The following is an 18,055-nucleotide window of genomic DNA, read 5'->3' as shown; positions in this document are numbered from 1 at the left end:
TGGTCTATTAACTAATTTACCACATTGTAATCTCACCAGGCAGGCCAAAACTCCATCCCACCAGGACAAGCTGAAATTTCAGGCAGTCTTTTCAAACTGCTCTTACACTAAAACAGGGTTCCCCAGGTGGCAGGTTGTTTTCTGAGCATGTTGGACATAAACGACAGTAAAAAGAAAATCAGTTCCAAGTGTATACAAATGTAAGCAAGTTTTGAAATTATTATGTTTTAGTCAAACATATCTATTTGGGCTTCTTGCGGTCAAATTGCAGCCTATTAATTATTTGTTATTATGTTCCGGCCCCCCGACCATGGCCCCCCGACCATCTGCTCCAGAAAAAGTCGGTCCCGTGGCTGAATCTAGTTGATGATCCATGCACTCATAATTTTCACAATATCACAGTGTTATTCCAACCGCATAGTGTGGAAATATATATAAAACACAGTTTTGCAGTCTATGAATTATTTGTAATTATGTTCCGGCTTCCCGACCACGGCCCCCCGACCATCCGCTCCAGAAAAAGTCGGCCCGTGGCTGAATCTAGTTGATGATCCATACACTCATAATTTTCACAATATTATTCCAACCTCAGAGTATTTGACTGCTCTGGGTTGCTCTCTTTCAAAAGGTCTTCGGTCCGGTTCCTACTGAGAGCACGCCCCTTATCCTCATCATTCGGACTGAGGTACCCTATGCGAAGCCGAGTGCAGGCTCCTGCCCTTGACAGATTATCCGGTGTGGATGTTTGAGAACGATAATGAGATCAAAACACAGCCACGCTAAGCTGGGAAATAGAGGGAGGGAGAAAGTGCGAGAGGGTGGCGGGAGAGGAGGAGAAAAGAAGGAGAAGAGGGAGAAAGCGATAGCTGCGATAAATTGCAGAAGCAGAACCACTTGAGCATAAAATTAGATTTCACAAATGTGTTGTTACCTGACAGGCCTGTGACGAAGGAGATATCACAACATTATAAGGTTGCAAGAGTATTGCTATCGGTTAGAGTGTTGGGCCAGTAACTTAAAGGTTGTTGTTTCGAATACCCGAGCCGACATTGTGAAAAATCTGTCGATGTGCCCTTGAGCGAGGCACTTAACCCTGCGCCAATATGGCTGTCTCTGTAAAGCAACACATTTCACTGCACCTATCCGGTGTATGTGACAACCTATTTTTATTTTTTTAATCAAATAAATATGGATGTCTCTCAGCTTTGATAGAGTTAGATGTATATTCAATATAGACTGTGTCAAAAAAAGGCGGTCTAACTGAATTAAAACCCCTTTTCTCATTATGGACTTAAAGATTATATGGGGCTAAATTAAATTTATACGATGATATAAGATGCTTTGTAAAACTGTCCCTCATTACAAAGCATTCATTTGAGTGCTCTTGCAGAATCAGGGTATAGTATAGACAGTGAAGACAGTGAGAAGTTAAACAAGATTTCATCTCATGAGTGAAAATCTGTCCTTTTATGGTCATTCCAATCCAAAGACTTACGCCTTTCAGTATCCATTTCATGACATATGTAATAATCAGTCTTCCACTTCAATAAGAGTAATGTAATGACCCAACCTAGCCAATCAGGACTGTGTCTGTGGCCCTCAACCATAGTCTAGTCAACTGGTATCATATGGTCAAGTAATTGTTTTAAGACTAACCAATGATATGCATTTCCACATTTTGTGGAGGTGGTTCGGGGAATTGAAGTTGTGTGCTGAGTAATCTTTTTTATTTTTTTTTGATCTGAAGTCTTGTGTTATATAGATTCCAGAGCTAATACCTAGACTTTGGCTCAGTGGGTTAACTTGGTCTTTAAATAGAAAGCAAGAGTTTGATATAAGGTCAGTTACATTGACAACTTGTGCAGATTACTATACAAATGTAGAACAATTCTAATTCCAACAGATGGATAGATGTGAGCAGGAACATTTGTTTGTTATGGTATTAGTGGTTCTGAGGGGTAGTTAATGCATCATTAAACCATTCAAACATTACTGAGTGAGATCGAGTGCTTGCATTTGGATGATGAATGGGTGCAGTTGACAAAAACAGAATAGCGACTATGCAATCAATTTAAAAATTAACTCTCATTTGGATATGAAAATCAAATGTGCAATGTGCATTTTTGGGTATGTTTATAAAATCTAAGCTTTCTGAAGTCTCAAAGTCTTTCGTCTTTCTTAATAGCACTTGAGTTGCACTTTTTTTCCCTCAGATCCCATCACTGCCACCAAATGTGGTACATGTCATTAAAGAGGAACATATTACAGCTCAAATGTGTTCTCTATTTTACAAACCTACAGTGTTTTACAGGTGCTTTGTGATGGTCATTGTTTGCTTGCATCTTTTCTCTATTGTATCGCTAAGTGCTTTCACAGATCCAGGGAGCAGGGAAGCTTTTCACAGGCAGATTGGGAATCCTACCAGAGAAGAAAAGTACAAAGGAGCTCCAGTCAGAAATTCAGTGGGCTAGCATACCTTTATCCAAGAGCAAAATGATATTGTGTCATTGTTTAGGCCTTGGCATGGTTCTGTCTGGCAGTATGGTGAATGTGAACAAGCACAATGTGTGGTAGGCTATATTGGAAGGAGGGTTTATAAAGAAACCAGTACAGTGTGGACCTGCTATTTCTTCTCCCAATTTTACTCCTAGCTGATTTTTTGCTCTAGCCAAACTACTAATTAGATCTACCGTAACAACAAACATATTTAAGACCACAGACGTGTTATTTATGTGATACACAGAGAATTCAGATGAGAATTTATCTGAATGTTCCCATCTATTATTCATTGTGATTTGGTAAAAATCAGACATACTCAAATGGAATCCTTAGGACTAGGGTCAATACATTCTGGGAAATGTCAATACATTCTGGGAAATCCTGGTTAAATGGACATAGATTCCGATGTCCATTCCTAATTCCTTCCTGATTCTGAGAGTCCCAGATCCAGCATTTTGGAAAACTAGGGAATAAATTGAACGTTCCCAGAATGACACAGATGTACAGCTGAAGTCAGATGTTTACATACACTTAGGTTGGAGTCATTAAAACTCATTTTTCCACCATTCCACACATTTCTTGTTAACAAACTATAGTGTTGGCAAGTCGGTTACTTTGTGCATGACAGAAGTAATTTTTCCAACAATTGTTTACAGACAGATTATTTCACTTATAATTCACTGTATCACAATTCCAGTGGGTCAGAGGTTTACATCCACTAAGTTGACTGTGCCTTTAAATAGCTTGGAAAATTTCAGAAAATGATGTCATGGCTTTAGAGGCTTCTGATAGGCTAATTGACTTAATTTGAGTCAATTGGTGGTGTACCTGTGGATGTATTTCAAGGCCGACCTTCAAACTCAGTGCCTCTTTGCTTGACATCATGGGAAAATCTAAATAAATCAGCCAAGACCTCAGAAAAAAAATGTTGACCTCCACAAGTCTAGTTCATCCTTGGGAGCAATTTCCAAATGCCTGAAGGTACCACGTTCATCTGTACAAACAATAGTACGCAAGTATAAACACCATGGGACCACACAGCTGTCATACCGCTCAGGAAGGAGAAGCGTTCTGTCTCCTAGAGATGAAGTACTTTGGTGCGAAAAGTGCAAATCAATCCCAGAACAACAGCAAAGGAGCTTGGGAAGATGCTGGAGGAAACGGGTACAAAAGTATCTATATCCACAGTAAAACAAGTCCTATATTGATATAACCTGAAAGGCCGCTCAGCAAGGAAGAAGCCACTGCTCCAAACCCGTCATAAAAAATCCAGACTACGGTTTGCAACTGCACATAGGGAGAAAGATCGTAGTTTTTTGGAGAAACGTCCTCTGGTCTGATGAAACAAAAATAGAACTGTTTGGCCATAATGATAACTTTTCATTTAAAAACACCAATTAGAGAATATCTCGAAACTTAAACATGAGTGTGCATGTATCAAAATAAAGCTCCAAAAACTTGGCTCCGATCGATACACCTTCCCTTCAGTGTTTTGCCTGGAGACAGAATCAGCACCTGTGGCCGACTGATACCCCCCAACAAGCCATTGCAAGTGGTCAACGGAATCACAGACCTCTGCTGCTACAGTGCCTTCAGAAAGTATTCACACCCCTTGATGTTTTCCACATGTTGTTGCGATACAAAGTGGGATAAAAAAATATATATTATTGGAAAATGAACCTCTAATATATCTTAATTAGAGAAGTATTCAACACCCTGGGTCAATTCATTTTAGAATCCCCTTTGTCAGTGATTACAGCTGTGTCTTTCTGGGTAAGTCTCTAAGACCACACCTGTATTGTACAATATTGCCCATTATTCTTAAAAAAATAATTCAAGCTCTGTCAAGTTAGTTGCTGATCATTGCTAGAAAGCCATTTTCAAGTCTTGCAATACATTTTCAGGCTGATTTAAGTTAAAACTGTAACTAGGCCACTCAGGAACATTCTTGGTAAGCAACTCCCGTGTAAATTTGGCCTTTTATGTAATTGTCCTGCTGAAAAGTATGAATTTGTCTGTTGAAAAGCAGACTGAACCAAGTTTTGTTCTAGGATTTGTCCTATGCTTAGCTCTATTCCGTTTCTTTTCATTGTAAAAAAAATCCATAGTCCTTGCCGATGACAATCATGCCCATAACATGATGCAGCCACCACCATGCTTGAAATATGGATATGCCCCAAACATGCCCCAAACATAATGCTTTGAATTCAGGACAAAGTGGATTTCTATTGCAAACAGGATGCATATTTTGGAATTAATCTGTACATGCTTCCATCTTTTCACTCTGTATTTATGTTAGTATTGTGGAGTAAATACAATGTAGTTTATCCCTCTTCAGTTACTTCCTATCACAGCCATTCAACTCTAAAACTCTATTAAAATCACCATTGGTGAAATCCCTGAGCAGTTTCCTCCCTCTCTGGCAACTGAGTTAGGACGGGCACCTGTATCTTTGTAGTGACTATGTCTATTGATACACCATCCAAAGTGTAATTAATAACTTTATCATGCTCAAAGGGATATTCAATGTATTTTTTTTACCCCGTCTACCAATAGGTGCCCTGGTCTTTGTGGTTGAATCTGTGCTTGCAATTCACTGTTCAACTGAGGGACTTGTATGTGTGTGGTACAGAGATGGGGTAGTAATTTAGGAATCATGTTAAACATCATTATTGCACACAGAGTGAGTCCATGCAACATATTGATCAGCACACTTTTACTTCTGAACTTATTTAGGCTTGCCATAACAGAAGGGTTGAATACTTATTGACTAAAGACAATTCAGCGTTGAATTTGTAATTAAGTTGTAAAATTTTTGAAAAACAATATTCCACTTGCACATAATGGGGTATTGCGTGTAAACCAGTAACGCAAAATCTTAATTTAATCCATTTTAAATTCAGGCGGTAACAAAACAAATGTGGAAAAAGTTAAGGGGTATGAATACTGTATTTGCAGTGGAAACGGAAGAAGCAAAGCCCATTACGCTACTACAATGTCCATATTAGGACAGCCTCAGAGTCACGTAACTTTGAGGCTGTCCTCATATGGGCACCATACACTATTTATGACTGTGAAACCCCCTTTGATTCCAAGGGGATGTGATTACTACATTAAGTAATTGCTGGAGTATATACTAATTTGACTGTTAAGAGGATAAAATGTGCATTGCTCAGAAGCACTTTAACAAATTTAATAAACAGAGAGACCTGCTCCTTGGGAAGAAATCCGGGGAAATTTGCATCATCCTTTTTCACAATCCTGCCAGAAGCACAATGCCTAGGCTTTAATGGGTTAAGAATTTCCAGACGCATCAAATAATGAGGAATAAGCAGCTCAGTTTTGATACCACAATATCCACACTAATAAACAAAGGGGTATATTATTATTGAACGATAGTTACACAGAAAATGAGCACCCCCTGGTTAGGCAATGTAATTCAATTTATGACTGAGGGTAAACACAAACTGAGATGCAACTTTAGATTTGGGATTTGTTCTTGTGATCCTCAGATTAACATGTTTACTTACTGTTCTTAGTCTGCCTCACAAAGGCCCTTAATTAATCTCTTGGGTTGTAGCCTGGCACCTAATTGCAGGTCCCTAAGTTAATCATTTGGCTCTCGTGCAAATTTTGGTAAATCAGCTGCATTTAAAAGCTACAATAGTTCACTCGAAATAAAATAAATGAACAGCTGTGTGTGAGAAAAAGCACAAGCCTAAACTATGACCTTATAAAAATAAGTTTGACATGATATAAGCCTATAGTACGTGTCCTGACTGCCTTCGTGAGGCTTATGTGTAGAATACCATAAAATTCAGTAAAACAAAGCACTAGACACAAAAAAACATTTCACACCACACCACTGCATCAATAACAGCAAACACACTGTCACGCCCTGACCTTAGTTATCTTAGTTTTCTTTATTATTTTGGTTAGGTCAGGGTGTGACGAGGGTGGTATGTGTGTTTTAGTCTTGTCTAGGGGTTTTTGTATATCTATGGGGTTTGGGTTTGTCTAGGTATATGTAGGTCTATGGTGGCCTAAGTTGGTTCCCAATCAGAGACAGCTGTTTATCGTTGTCTCTGATTGGGGATCCTATTTAGGTTGCCATTTCCCACTTTGGTTTTTGTGAGTTAATGTTTGTGTGTAGTTTCCTGTCAGCACGTGTATCTTATAGCGTCACGGTCATTTTGTTTAGTGTTCTTCGTGTAAATAAAGAATGTATTCTTATCACGCTGCGCCTTGGTCTCCTCCTCCTGTCAGGAACGTGACACACAGGTCCATACTAGATATGTGTCCACTTTTACTTCAAAGGCTAAACACTGTAACACTGTTGATGTGGTTTATGTATCATTCTGACACCTGTTGTGGTGAGGGAAAACATATTAACATTGTTGTTATATTCCACTTAAGACTAAAATGGACTTGTTTTGTATTGTACAATTGACATTTGTGTTTGAATTGTGCATCCAGTTCTTGCCTCTTGTCAGTGCTGCTAAGCATGAAGCAAATCTCTCTGATAGGGTCATGTCTACAGTTGAAGTCAGAGGTTTACATACACCTTAGCCAAATTACATTTAAACTCAGTTATTCACGATTCCTGACATTTAATCCTAGTAAAAACTGCAAGCCTTTTGGGTAGCCTACCACAAGCTTCCCACAATAAGTTGGGTGAATTGTGGCCCATTCCTCCTGACAGAGCTGGTGTAATTGAGTCAGGTTTGTAGGCCTCCTTGCTCACACATGCTTTTTCAGTTCTGCCCACAAATCTCATATAGGATTGAGGTCAGGGCCACTCCAATACCTTGACTTTGTTGTCCTTAAGCCATTTTGCCACAACTTTGGAAGTATGTTTGGATCATTGTCCATTTGGAAGACTCATTTTGCGACCAAGCTTTAACTTTCTGACTGATGTCTTGAGATGTTGCTTCAATATATCCACATCATTTTTGATGATGCCATCTATGTTGTGAAGTGCACCAGTCCCGAATGCAGCAAAGCACCCCCACCCCGTGCTTCACAGTTGGGATGGTGTTCTTTGGCTTGCAAGCCTCCCCCTTTTTCCTCCAAAAGCTGATCGTATTTAGTTGTACATGAAAACTTGTTATGCTCCTCATATCTAACTGATACAATATGGCATTTCTATAATACCAAGGGCCCTAAATATAACATGCTCAATTTAGTGATAGTAATAGTATTTTAATAGTGATTTAATTCAATTTTTTTTCTTCTATTATACCTGAGTAGTCTAGTTATCTGATCCACCTGTGTTTTAATGTGAACTTAAAGTGAACCAATGGAGAAGAGAAGAAACTGAGCTTCTGTTCTGATGGAGCCATTTTCTCTGTCTCCTCACTCTCTCCCATTACTGCAGCAGACTTCAAAGCTGCTGTTGGTATTCACAGCATTCCCTGAAATGGAGTGGGTCTTTCTCTCTGTTTACAGAGCAAATCTAATGCCGGCTCTAATGTACACAATCTAGTCCACTGCCAGTGTTTAGTGCAAAACCCCTTAAGAATTTTGGCAGTAGTTTCAGACAACTGTGTTCCAGACCAGTTGGCCTTGAGCTAATGTGACTGTCTCCTTTTTCTCAGGGGGGATTTTTGAGCAAACAGAGGGACCGGTGCCGCTCGTCAGCCCAGAGGAGCTTGCCTTTAAATTTGCAGTGAACAACATCAACAGAAACAGGACTTTATTGCCCAACACGACGTTAACGTACGACATACAGAGGATTAATATCTACGACAGTTTTGAAGCGTCGAGAAAAGGTGAGTGACATGCACTTTGTTTGCCCAGGGATTACGGCCAATGGCCACACAGTGGAAAGGATGGAAGCAAGGCCATTGGACGACAGCAGACCATAACAAACCAACCTAAAGGTTTATTGCAAGTATTTCTGGCAAGTGGTTTCATTAGTCTAACTCATAGTACTTGGCTATTATAGATTTAATAGTGTTTTTTTGTTTGATGTTATTTCATTAACTGCACTCTGAAACCAGGATTTATTCTAGTAGACATATAAGTCTACAACAATTTTTCTTTGTGGTGACAAAACCATTATCCATATAGATTTTTGATAATTCACTAAATACATTCTTCTGCTCACTTGTTGAACGTCGTGATATGGTGTCTTTCCGAGAATTAATTCTCCCTCTGTTCTTGCCATTCTAGCCTGTGACCAACTATCTTTAGGTGTAGTGGCAATATTTGGGCCGTCACATAGCTCGTCCTCAAACGCCGTCCAGTCCATCTGCAATGCGTTGGAAGTACCACACATCCAGGTGCGATGGAAACATCACCCTATGGACAACAGGGACACATTTTACGCCAACCTGTACCCCGATTACTCTTCTCTCAGTTACGGCATCTTAGATTTGGTGCAGTTCCTCAAGTGGAAAACAGCCACAGTCGTATATGATGACAGTACAGGTATGATGTTTTCTAACCATTGGGATTGGGGGGTGTTAAGCTGATTTTAGTATTACGAAGATCAGCTTAAGTCCAATCATAGCGATACAAAGCTTTCTGGAAGCCAAGCGTTTGTAATACTCTACAGTATATACTTTTGAATTGTGATAATTTTGTCTGGGAAATGTTATATGTGTAACATCAACCACCAAACTACTAAATTACACTTTACAAGAAGCAAAATATTTGATATCGTTTTTGATATGTGTGTGTTGACAGTTGAATGATGTTGTGCGTGGCTGTTAGCTTTCTGATGTTTGTTTCCTAAAGGTCTTATTAGACTACAGGAACTGATAATGGCCCCCTCCAGGTATAACATCAGGCTAAAGATTCGCCAGCTCCCTCTTGACGGAGAGGACACCAGGCCTCTCCTCAAGGAGATGAAGAGAGGACGGGAGTTTCGCATTATCTTCGACTGCAGCCACGAAATGGCTGCACAGATCCTTAAACAGGTGAGAGCCTCACTGGCACTGTTCAGAGCTGACATAATTTAACTGATCGAAGCTATAGACAATATCAAATTCATATTCTGCGTTGACATATAGTTGAAGTCGGAAGTTTACATACACCTTAGCCAAATACATTTAAACTCAGTTTCACAATTCCTGACTTTTAATCCTAGTAAAAATTCCCTGTCTTAGGTCAGTTAGGATCACCACTTGATTTAAAAAATGTGAAATGGCAGAATAATAGCAGAGAGAATGATTTACTTCAGCTTTTATTTCTTTCATCACATTCCCAGTGGGTCAGAACTTTACATACAGTCAATTAGTATTTGGTAGCATTGCCTTTAAATTGTTTAACTTGGGTCAAACGTTTCGGGTAGGCTTCCACAAGCTTCCCACAATAAGTTTGGTGAATTCCTCCTGACAGAGCTGGTGTAACTGAGTCAGGTTTGTAGGCCTCCTTGCGTGCACACACTTTTTCATTTCTGCCCACAAATTTCCTATGGGATTGAGGCCAGGGCTTTGTGATGGCCAGTCCAATACCTTGACTTTGTTGTCCTTAAGCCATTTTCCACAACTTTGGAAGTATGCTTGGGGTCATTGTCCATTTGGAAGACCCATTTGCGACCAAGCTTCCTGACTGATGTCTTGAGATGTTGCTTCAATATATCCACATAATTCTCATGATGCCATCTATTTTGTGAAGTGCACCAAAAGCACCCCCACAACATGATGCTGCCACCCCCGTGCTTCATGGTTGGGATGGTGTTCTTTGACTTGCAAGCCTCCCCCCTTTTCCTCCATATATTACGATGGTCATTATGGCCAAACAGTTCTATTTCTGTTTCATCAGACCAGTGGACGTTTCTCCAAAAAGTATGATCTTTGCCCCATGTGCAGTTGCAAACCGTAGTCTGGCTTTTTTATGGCGGGTTTGGAGCAGTGGCTTCTACCTTGCTGAGCGGCCTTTCAGTTTATGTCGATATAGGACTCGTTTTACTGTGGATATAGATACTTTTGTACCTTTTTCCTCCAGCATCTGCACAAGACCCTTTGCTGTTGTTCTGGGATTGATTTGCACTTTTCGCACCAAAGTACTTCATCTCTAGGAGACAGAACGCATCTCCTTCCTGAGCGGTATGACGGCTGCGTGGTCCCATGATGTTTATACTTGCGTACTATTGTTTGTACAGATGAACATGGTACCTTCTGGCGTTTGGAAATTGCTCCCAAGGATGAACTAGACTTGTGTAGGTCTACAGTTTTGGCTGATTTATTTAGATTTTCCCATGATGTCAAGCAAAGAGGCACTGAGTTTGAAGGTAGGCCTTGAAATACATCCACAGGTGCACCTCCAATTGACTCAAATGATGTCAATTAGCCTATCAGAAGCTTCTAAAGCAATGACATATTTTTCTGTAATTTTCCAAGCTGTTTAAAGGCACAGTCAACTTAGTGGATGTAAACCTCTGACCCACTGGAATTGTGATACAGTGAATTATAAGTCTTCAAACAATTGTTGTAAAAATGCCTTGTGTCATGCACAAACTTGCCAAAACTATAGTTTGTTAACAAGAAATGTGTGGTTAAAAAAACGAGTTTTAATGACTCCAACCTAAGTGTATGTACATTTCCGACGTCAACTGTACATTCTGGAATTGGACTTGTATTATTATAAAGTTTTCTTACAAAAAAATGGTTCTGCTTTGAGCCATTCTGAAGCTTTTTGGAAAACGTTATTGCAACAGTGTCAAAACTGAGTTATGTATACCTGTTTATCAAAGCCAATATTATTTGTGTGTGCTTATTTTGGTTGCCTTGCCATTTATAGTCTTTTACACTACATATGAAATGCTGTTATTTGATGTTCTGACTCACACAGCAGGAACACTCTTTGTTGATTTTAATATTGTTATTGAAGGTGTGGTTTCTGATAAATTGCTGCTGTTACAGATGCACATCAGACCAATAAACTGCAAAATATAAACCATCACAGATTTATCGCTTACAGTATGTGGTGAGGATACAGAATGTAATCCAAATGCATTTTAACATGAGTAGTTCAGTTTACTTTTGATGTTTTGATATTCAAAAGATTGCTGGCCTTACACGTCATGACTCTTCTGAGGACGAAGAGATGTTCAGCAACTCTAGTTAGGGTAATGGAGGCTTACGTCAAATGTATCTTGTATTTATAAACCCTCTTTAAAAATAGACATGTATAACACTACGTTTGAACTTAAATATGGAGTTTGCTGATAGTCCCTGGCCTCCCCACAATGCCCTGCTTTATACCTGTCTGTCTGCACTCTGCAGCCTGTCTGGTGTTCTCACCTAAACGCAACCTCCCCTCGTCAGTTCATATCCCCCCTCCAGGTGTAGAGAAAATACATGGAAAACATGGCAGGACCAGACCTTCTGTCTGGACCGGTCCCAGAGCTCTATCCCAGGTGTCTCTTAAAAAGCGCTGACCCCTTTAGCGACGGTTCCATCCGAGAAGCACTTTTTGTCACTTTTCTTTAAGTGGCTCGGCCACCGGGGGAGAGAGGGACAGATGGAGGCCAATGAAATGAGGTTGATGAGGATGTAGTAGAGTCAGGCGAGGGACCCAAAACACGCACATCTTAATGTGACTTTGAAAGTGCAGGTTTTATATATATATATATATATATATATATATATATATATATATATATATATTAAAAATCATACACTCTTTATACTTCCAGCCATTTAATGAAAATTTAATTTGGGCGCTATACTTTCCATAGGCTGGCATTCATCCAACAATAATCGAGATCCTATATCTATAAATTGTCATGCGTTGGAAATATTTTTTCCCTTCTGACATCTTGTAGTATTGATAGTGTCATACATTTTATTTGTAGTCAGTAGGTGCGTTAAATGGAGAAGAGACTTCCACTTCCAAAAAGCACAGCAACTTATTTGCATTACCTTGGGTATTCCTCACAACAGATGGTACAATTAAACAGGAAATACTGCCGCCATGGGAATGTAGAACATTTGTAGAACATGGTCGTGATGGGGTGAATGGTGCAATAGGAGGAACAGATTACTGCTCACTTCCTTGATTGAAGGCCTCCTTTCTCCAGGGAGGGAGTCCCGTGATCAGAGCAATTGCAAACCCTTTAAATGCATGGTGTCAAAAAAGCCCTCAGGCAGCGTGGAATCACAACTTGCTTTTACTTTATTACCCAAGGGTCACATTTGCCCCATAATTTCAACAAAAACAGAGGTGACACACAGCGATGTTCAATACACTCATTAAGACCTGTGGCTTTTCTCCCATTGCTCCTTGAACAGCTTCAATGGTGTTCGCCGGTTGTTTGCCATTGTTTGTTTTGACTGTGGATATTGATTGCAAATTACCCCAGCGTGACACAGTGACCTTCTTCATTGTCTTGTCTCTCCAACACCCCCTCCCCCTACAGGCCCAGACGATGGGAATGATGACAGAGTACTACCACTACATCTTCACCACTCTGGTAATTTACATTGCTTGCTAACGCAAATTGAGTCACATTTTTCCCCATCTCCCCACCATTAGATTTTTTTTGATGAATGCTGCTTAATTGCCGATGGGGGTTTGGATCCGGTCCACAATACCAATTTGGTTTGACTAACTGGCAGCGTAATGGAGTCTTCAATAATTTGCCACCTGTAAACACTTCTCTCGCTCTTAAAGGCAACAGAAGTCTTTGAAAAGGTCGCACAAAGGCAACAGATTTGAAGTAGACGATGGAGAATGTTGCTTGAGAGTTTGATAGAGGAAACATATTCATGCAGATAACCAACAATAAATATTGAGGGAAGGTAGATTACTGATTAGGCCTATTGTGTAATATGTCAGATTATTTTGGACGTTATCCCCCATTGTGAGACATATTGAATGTAGAATTTGCACAAACAGTTTTCAGGGAGTGCAGCCTTGTCCTTTCCACCCTTTCGAGTGCTGTAGTCTAATGGCCCCTTTTAGCCACATGTCATTTTGTTCAGAATAAGCACAGGTGTTTTCCATTTACAGTTTTTTGTTTGAGTCACACCACAATTTGAGTAAGACTTTGGCTCAGGACACTTTGTTCAAGGGTTACACTGTATATGCACATTCTGTGTCCTCTCATCAACAAACTATTCACAGTTCCACCTTGAATATCCCCTACTGCCATATTGAATTTGGAGGACGTCAGAAACACTAACTCACAATACAGAAACACATTTCTAGGAGGCGACGACCTCCCTCGGGTGTGTTATTGTGTCCTGTGCCCAGTCTGTTCACTGCTCCCAGCAGAGTACAAGGCTGGGCAGCACAGATTTAATCTTTCTGTCTGGTGACAAAAGGACAGGGCAGGATTAATACAGTGGTCCCCATGGTGATGGTGCTGTATGTGTTCCTATTGGACAGAACTCTTTATTTCTCTCTCTCGCGCGATCTGTCTCTATCTCTCTCACGCGCTCGCAAACACGCACTCATACTGGGGATCTGGAGGATGGGGGCTAGACAGACCCTAGCATGATGGACTTGGCCAGTCTGTTGTGATAATACAATATGGCATACAGGGCCATGAACGTCGCGTGTCATCTTGGCATTGTTCTGCCATGTGTCGACATTTGAACAGTGCCCAAAGCTGTCCCTGTCGCACTGTATAGGTCTCAACCAAGTGGGAGAGAAACTGGTTGGGTACTTCAAATATGATGTCAAATATACAGACACACATTTTAGTTGATCTATTTTACATTTCTCAAAACATAGGATTTATTAATGGAATGGTATGGGACCGCTAGATCCATCTAAAGCAGTAATACACTGTCATACTGACGGTCATGCCATTTCAAAGATTATACCTGCCTGATTATACCTGAAATGATGAATACATCTATGGCATATAGGGCAACAATATTCCCCTTGATAATATTCAGTGATAACGTTCATGTTTATCATCCTGGGTGTGAGGGGAACACCAAATTATTAGAGCGTGAACAGGTAATACCAGAATGGTAGCAGGGTAATATAGCAGCAGCCTTGTCCTCTGAAATGAGGCTGTCATGGCTTCAGCCCTTTACACCCTACAGGGTTATCTCCAAGAATCTGTGCTGAGAACTTTATGTTTCTCACCTTCCTGTATTAGTGTATTGTCAGTGATATGGAGCATTTTGAAGGTACAGAGGCACAGAGTGTGTGGTACTGTAATATAGTCTAATGTTGATTGACAAATGCTGAATTTAGAGTTTTCCCAGTCAAGTAACTCAATTCAAAGAATCCATTAGTAACTAAATTAGTTTGAATCCATTAGCTGATGGTATTTTATACTTTGCAATGGTTGACATTGCCCACAACAACTCAAAATCTTCGAATGGCTGTTTGAATTGTGTGCTTGAGTTATAAAATAATTTAAAGCATTATTTTTAAGAAACTTGAATGCTTCGCAATAAATCTGGTGAACATAACCTGAATAAAATGGTTTCCCACAAATGGCATTTAGTACGACAGGGACTTTAAAACAATTGTGCCATATGAACCCTACTGCTTGTGGAGAGAATTTTTTCTTCTTCTGTATCTGGAGGCAAGCGGTCTTCAGCGTGTGTCTTTACACGCTCCCGTTCCCCCAGCACTAACACCACAGGGTGCTAATGAAATATCTATTATGTTTCTCCAAATGTCTTTTCCGAGGCCCCGTGGCACATTCAAACATGATATGTGTCGACATGTGACTTCACACTTGAGCCGGGATGGCTGCCCTAGAAATTACAGTTGCTCAGAGAAATCTGTGTTTGCTTATGGGTTGCGGAGGGACTGTAGCGGCTGCATTGTTAATTGGATCCAGCAGATGAAGTGGTTCCCCTTTTAGGCGATGAACGTCGTCTGCCTCATTTACTCAGGGAATATTTAGGATAAGCCGCAGCGGCAGAACACAGGGTAAAAGGTCACGCCTTCAGGTTTTACTTCTGCACAACAACCAGCCAACACGAAGCTTTGAGACATGATGAAGGAGTCAAAGCACAGTTTTACCTGGTCCCTCTGTATCATGGTAATTCGCATTAAAGGGTTTCGTTCATACTTGCAGTTGGGGTTGTGTATAGTCATGAAGGTTCAGGTTGAATTACATTGGAGGAGGTCCATTTGAAATGCCATGTTAAGGTCAACCATTCAACATGGTTTCCGTCTAGTAGTTTAAGTGAACCTACCTACTGTACCATACCAAAATGCCTCTGTGAATGAGGATTAGTGAATGGCTTTAACCACACTGAGAGAGACTGACACCAATGCCTTGTGTTTGGCTTCATTGACTGAGGCACACACTACACTCAAAACACCATACCCTTATCCTCCAGACGGCTCAAAGCTCAATCCCCTCTTTCAAAAGTTCAATCCCCTCTTTCACTTTAATGCATCTCCCATTTACCACCCTCTCTATCCTCTCCTCTCTAACAGTAACAACGAGGCCCCAATCCCAGCCGTCTGAAGCTAAACAAGATCATCTACTCTTTGTTTCACCCCCCTCTTTCTGAAGGACCTCATGGCTATCGACCTGGAGCCCTACCGTTTCTGTGGCGTCAACATGACCGGCTTCCGCATCCTCAACGTGGACAACCCTCAGGTGGCGTCCATCGTTGAGAAGTGGTCCCAAGAGAGGCAGATACCTCCCAAGCCCGACTCGGGTCTCCTGGAGGGGATCATGACGGTATGCTTTTGGTCTTCTGTTGTGGAACTCTGAGGCTGATAGTATTCTACAATCAGCATGAAAGACATCATATTGATATCTATATACCGTGTGTCTTTCACCAGCCCTACTCTCAACATTTTATGTCAATAACATTTTGGGGGAAAAAATGCAGATAGAACATTAGAGTCTCATCTGTCGTAACAGTACTACCACTATATCTCTACTATTAGTAACATTATTACTACTTTTACTACATACCACCAATTATGTCAATAATAATGACAATGGTGATACTTTTGGGGCCTATTATCATCATAAAGTCAGATAAGAAGCGCTTGGAAGCAGGATGTTCACAGTCTACTAAATTCTGAACTAATTCATTCAATGTATTCAGGGGAGCTCCTAATCATTCTCAAATCCAATCACAATGGTCTAAATCCAATAATCACAAATCCCATCCCTGATATTCCAATAAAGCCTCCTTTTACGCTCTAACTTAATAAGCGAGCATCGCTAATGGAAGATAAAGAGTTATACATGCGCGTGGTATATTCAATATGAATATTATATTGTTGCAATCCCTCGTTGTTTGTTTATCTATTAATGGATTTGACTGGGGTTCAGATACACCCACACGGCACTCTCACAGGTCTCATTATTTCTGTATGGAGAAGGAGGGGTTTTATGGAACGGAGTGCGCTCGCTCTGTGTAGTATGCACTTTTAATTGCTCCCAGGAACTCCGTAAGAGATAGAATCTAGGTGACACAAACATCAAGGTAGGCTGCCTTTAATTTCGTCTTACTCGCCCCGGGAAAGCTTCATATACATATTTACAAAAGGAATTGAGCTCACTTTCTCGGTCATGCTATCTGGAAAATAAGAAATGTCTGAGAGCTTTGATTTCCCTTTGTTAGCTTTTTCTCAAACACTTTTTGCTGCTACTGGTGCGAAGGGAGTGGACTCCCCTTGTCCACAGCCCGTCAGCTGAAATAATGTCCCCCTTTATTCCAGACAGATGCTGCTCTGACGTACGACGCGGTCCACATCGTGTCCGTCTCCTACCAGCACGCACCACAGATGACGGTCAACTCGCTGCAGTGCCACCGCCACAAGCCATGGAGGTTCGGCGGGCGCTTCATGAACTTCATCAAAGAGGTGTGATGCTGAGTGTTTTGTTTTGATGTTGATGTTGATGTTTGATCTTGTGTGTGATATCCATATTAGGAGATCGTGGATGCCGTACTGTTTGTCTCCGAATCCATTTGACAAATGCAATTACATTTGGAGAAGAAGGAAACATTGTGTAATCATGGAACATCCATTTTTACAAACAAAAGCAATGTGATCTGGATAAATCTCTTATTCATGGATAGTGTCTCAAAGTAATGAACTACTCAACGCTGTGTTAATGTTATCTCTCCAGCTAAATTCCCTGTATTCATAACCTATTTACAGATGGCAAAACTCACAGTGAGTCATTGTGTCCTATTTTTACTGAAAAGGGAAACTGGTGCGCCATTCTGTGCACTGTTCACAATAAGACTGTTTGATTCAGGCAAGTCGTATAATCAGCTCTTGTTTCATTTCACAAGAGAGTGTGTGATGACTGTGACTCAGAGTAGTCAGATTAAGGCTGTAGAACATGATGCCATGGTGACACGGCGCCTAGTGTACCGAACATCACAAGGCCAGAGCCCGGAGTATAAGTGAGGGGAATGTGTTAGCTCCATAGCTTCATCAGTAGCTCCATCATCGCCAGGGGTAACAGACATATCTCTCTGAGCGCGGAGAAACATGAGGAGGGCTCTGGTGGGAGGGAGGGAGGGAGGGAGGGGGGGTATCAGTCAATCATAATGATGGGCAGTTATGTGTTTTTTTCTCCCTTGTGTGGAAACAAGTGAAGGACATGGTCTTTAATTAACACTGTGGTCTGGGAGAAAATGTGTCTGAGGCA

The 18,055-nt window shown here is 40.7% G+C and overlaps 1 protein-coding gene across 1 annotated transcript in view; it reads left to right on the top strand.

Moving 5' to 3' along the window:
* Positions 1 to 8,719: 8,719 nt before the first annotated feature.
* LOC115141229 (glutamate receptor ionotropic, kainate 3-like) overlaps positions 8,720 to 18,055 on the top strand; it is a 43,779-nt gene continuing 34,443 nt past the window's right edge. The window contains exons 1-5 of the mRNA XM_065000127.1: positions 8,720 to 8,931; positions 9,241 to 9,422; positions 12,869 to 12,922; positions 15,947 to 16,117; positions 17,113 to 17,256. Of these exons, the coding sequence (XP_064856199.1) occupies positions 8,805 to 8,931; positions 9,241 to 9,422; positions 12,869 to 12,922; positions 15,947 to 16,117; positions 17,113 to 17,256 (678 nt within the window). The 5' untranslated portion in view covers positions 8,720 to 8,804. The remainder of the gene's footprint in view (positions 8,932 to 9,240; positions 9,423 to 12,868; positions 12,923 to 15,946; positions 16,118 to 17,112; positions 17,257 to 18,055) is intronic.

The sequence above is a fragment of the Oncorhynchus nerka genome, linkage group LG14 (assembly GCF_034236695.1).
Source record: "Oncorhynchus nerka isolate Pitt River linkage group LG14, Oner_Uvic_2.0, whole genome shotgun sequence".
NCBI lineage: Eukaryota > Metazoa > Chordata > Actinopteri > Salmoniformes > Salmonidae > Oncorhynchus > Oncorhynchus nerka.
The sequence above is the reverse complement of the archived record's forward strand: the minus strand, read 5'-3'. Positions and strand labels throughout refer to the sequence as shown.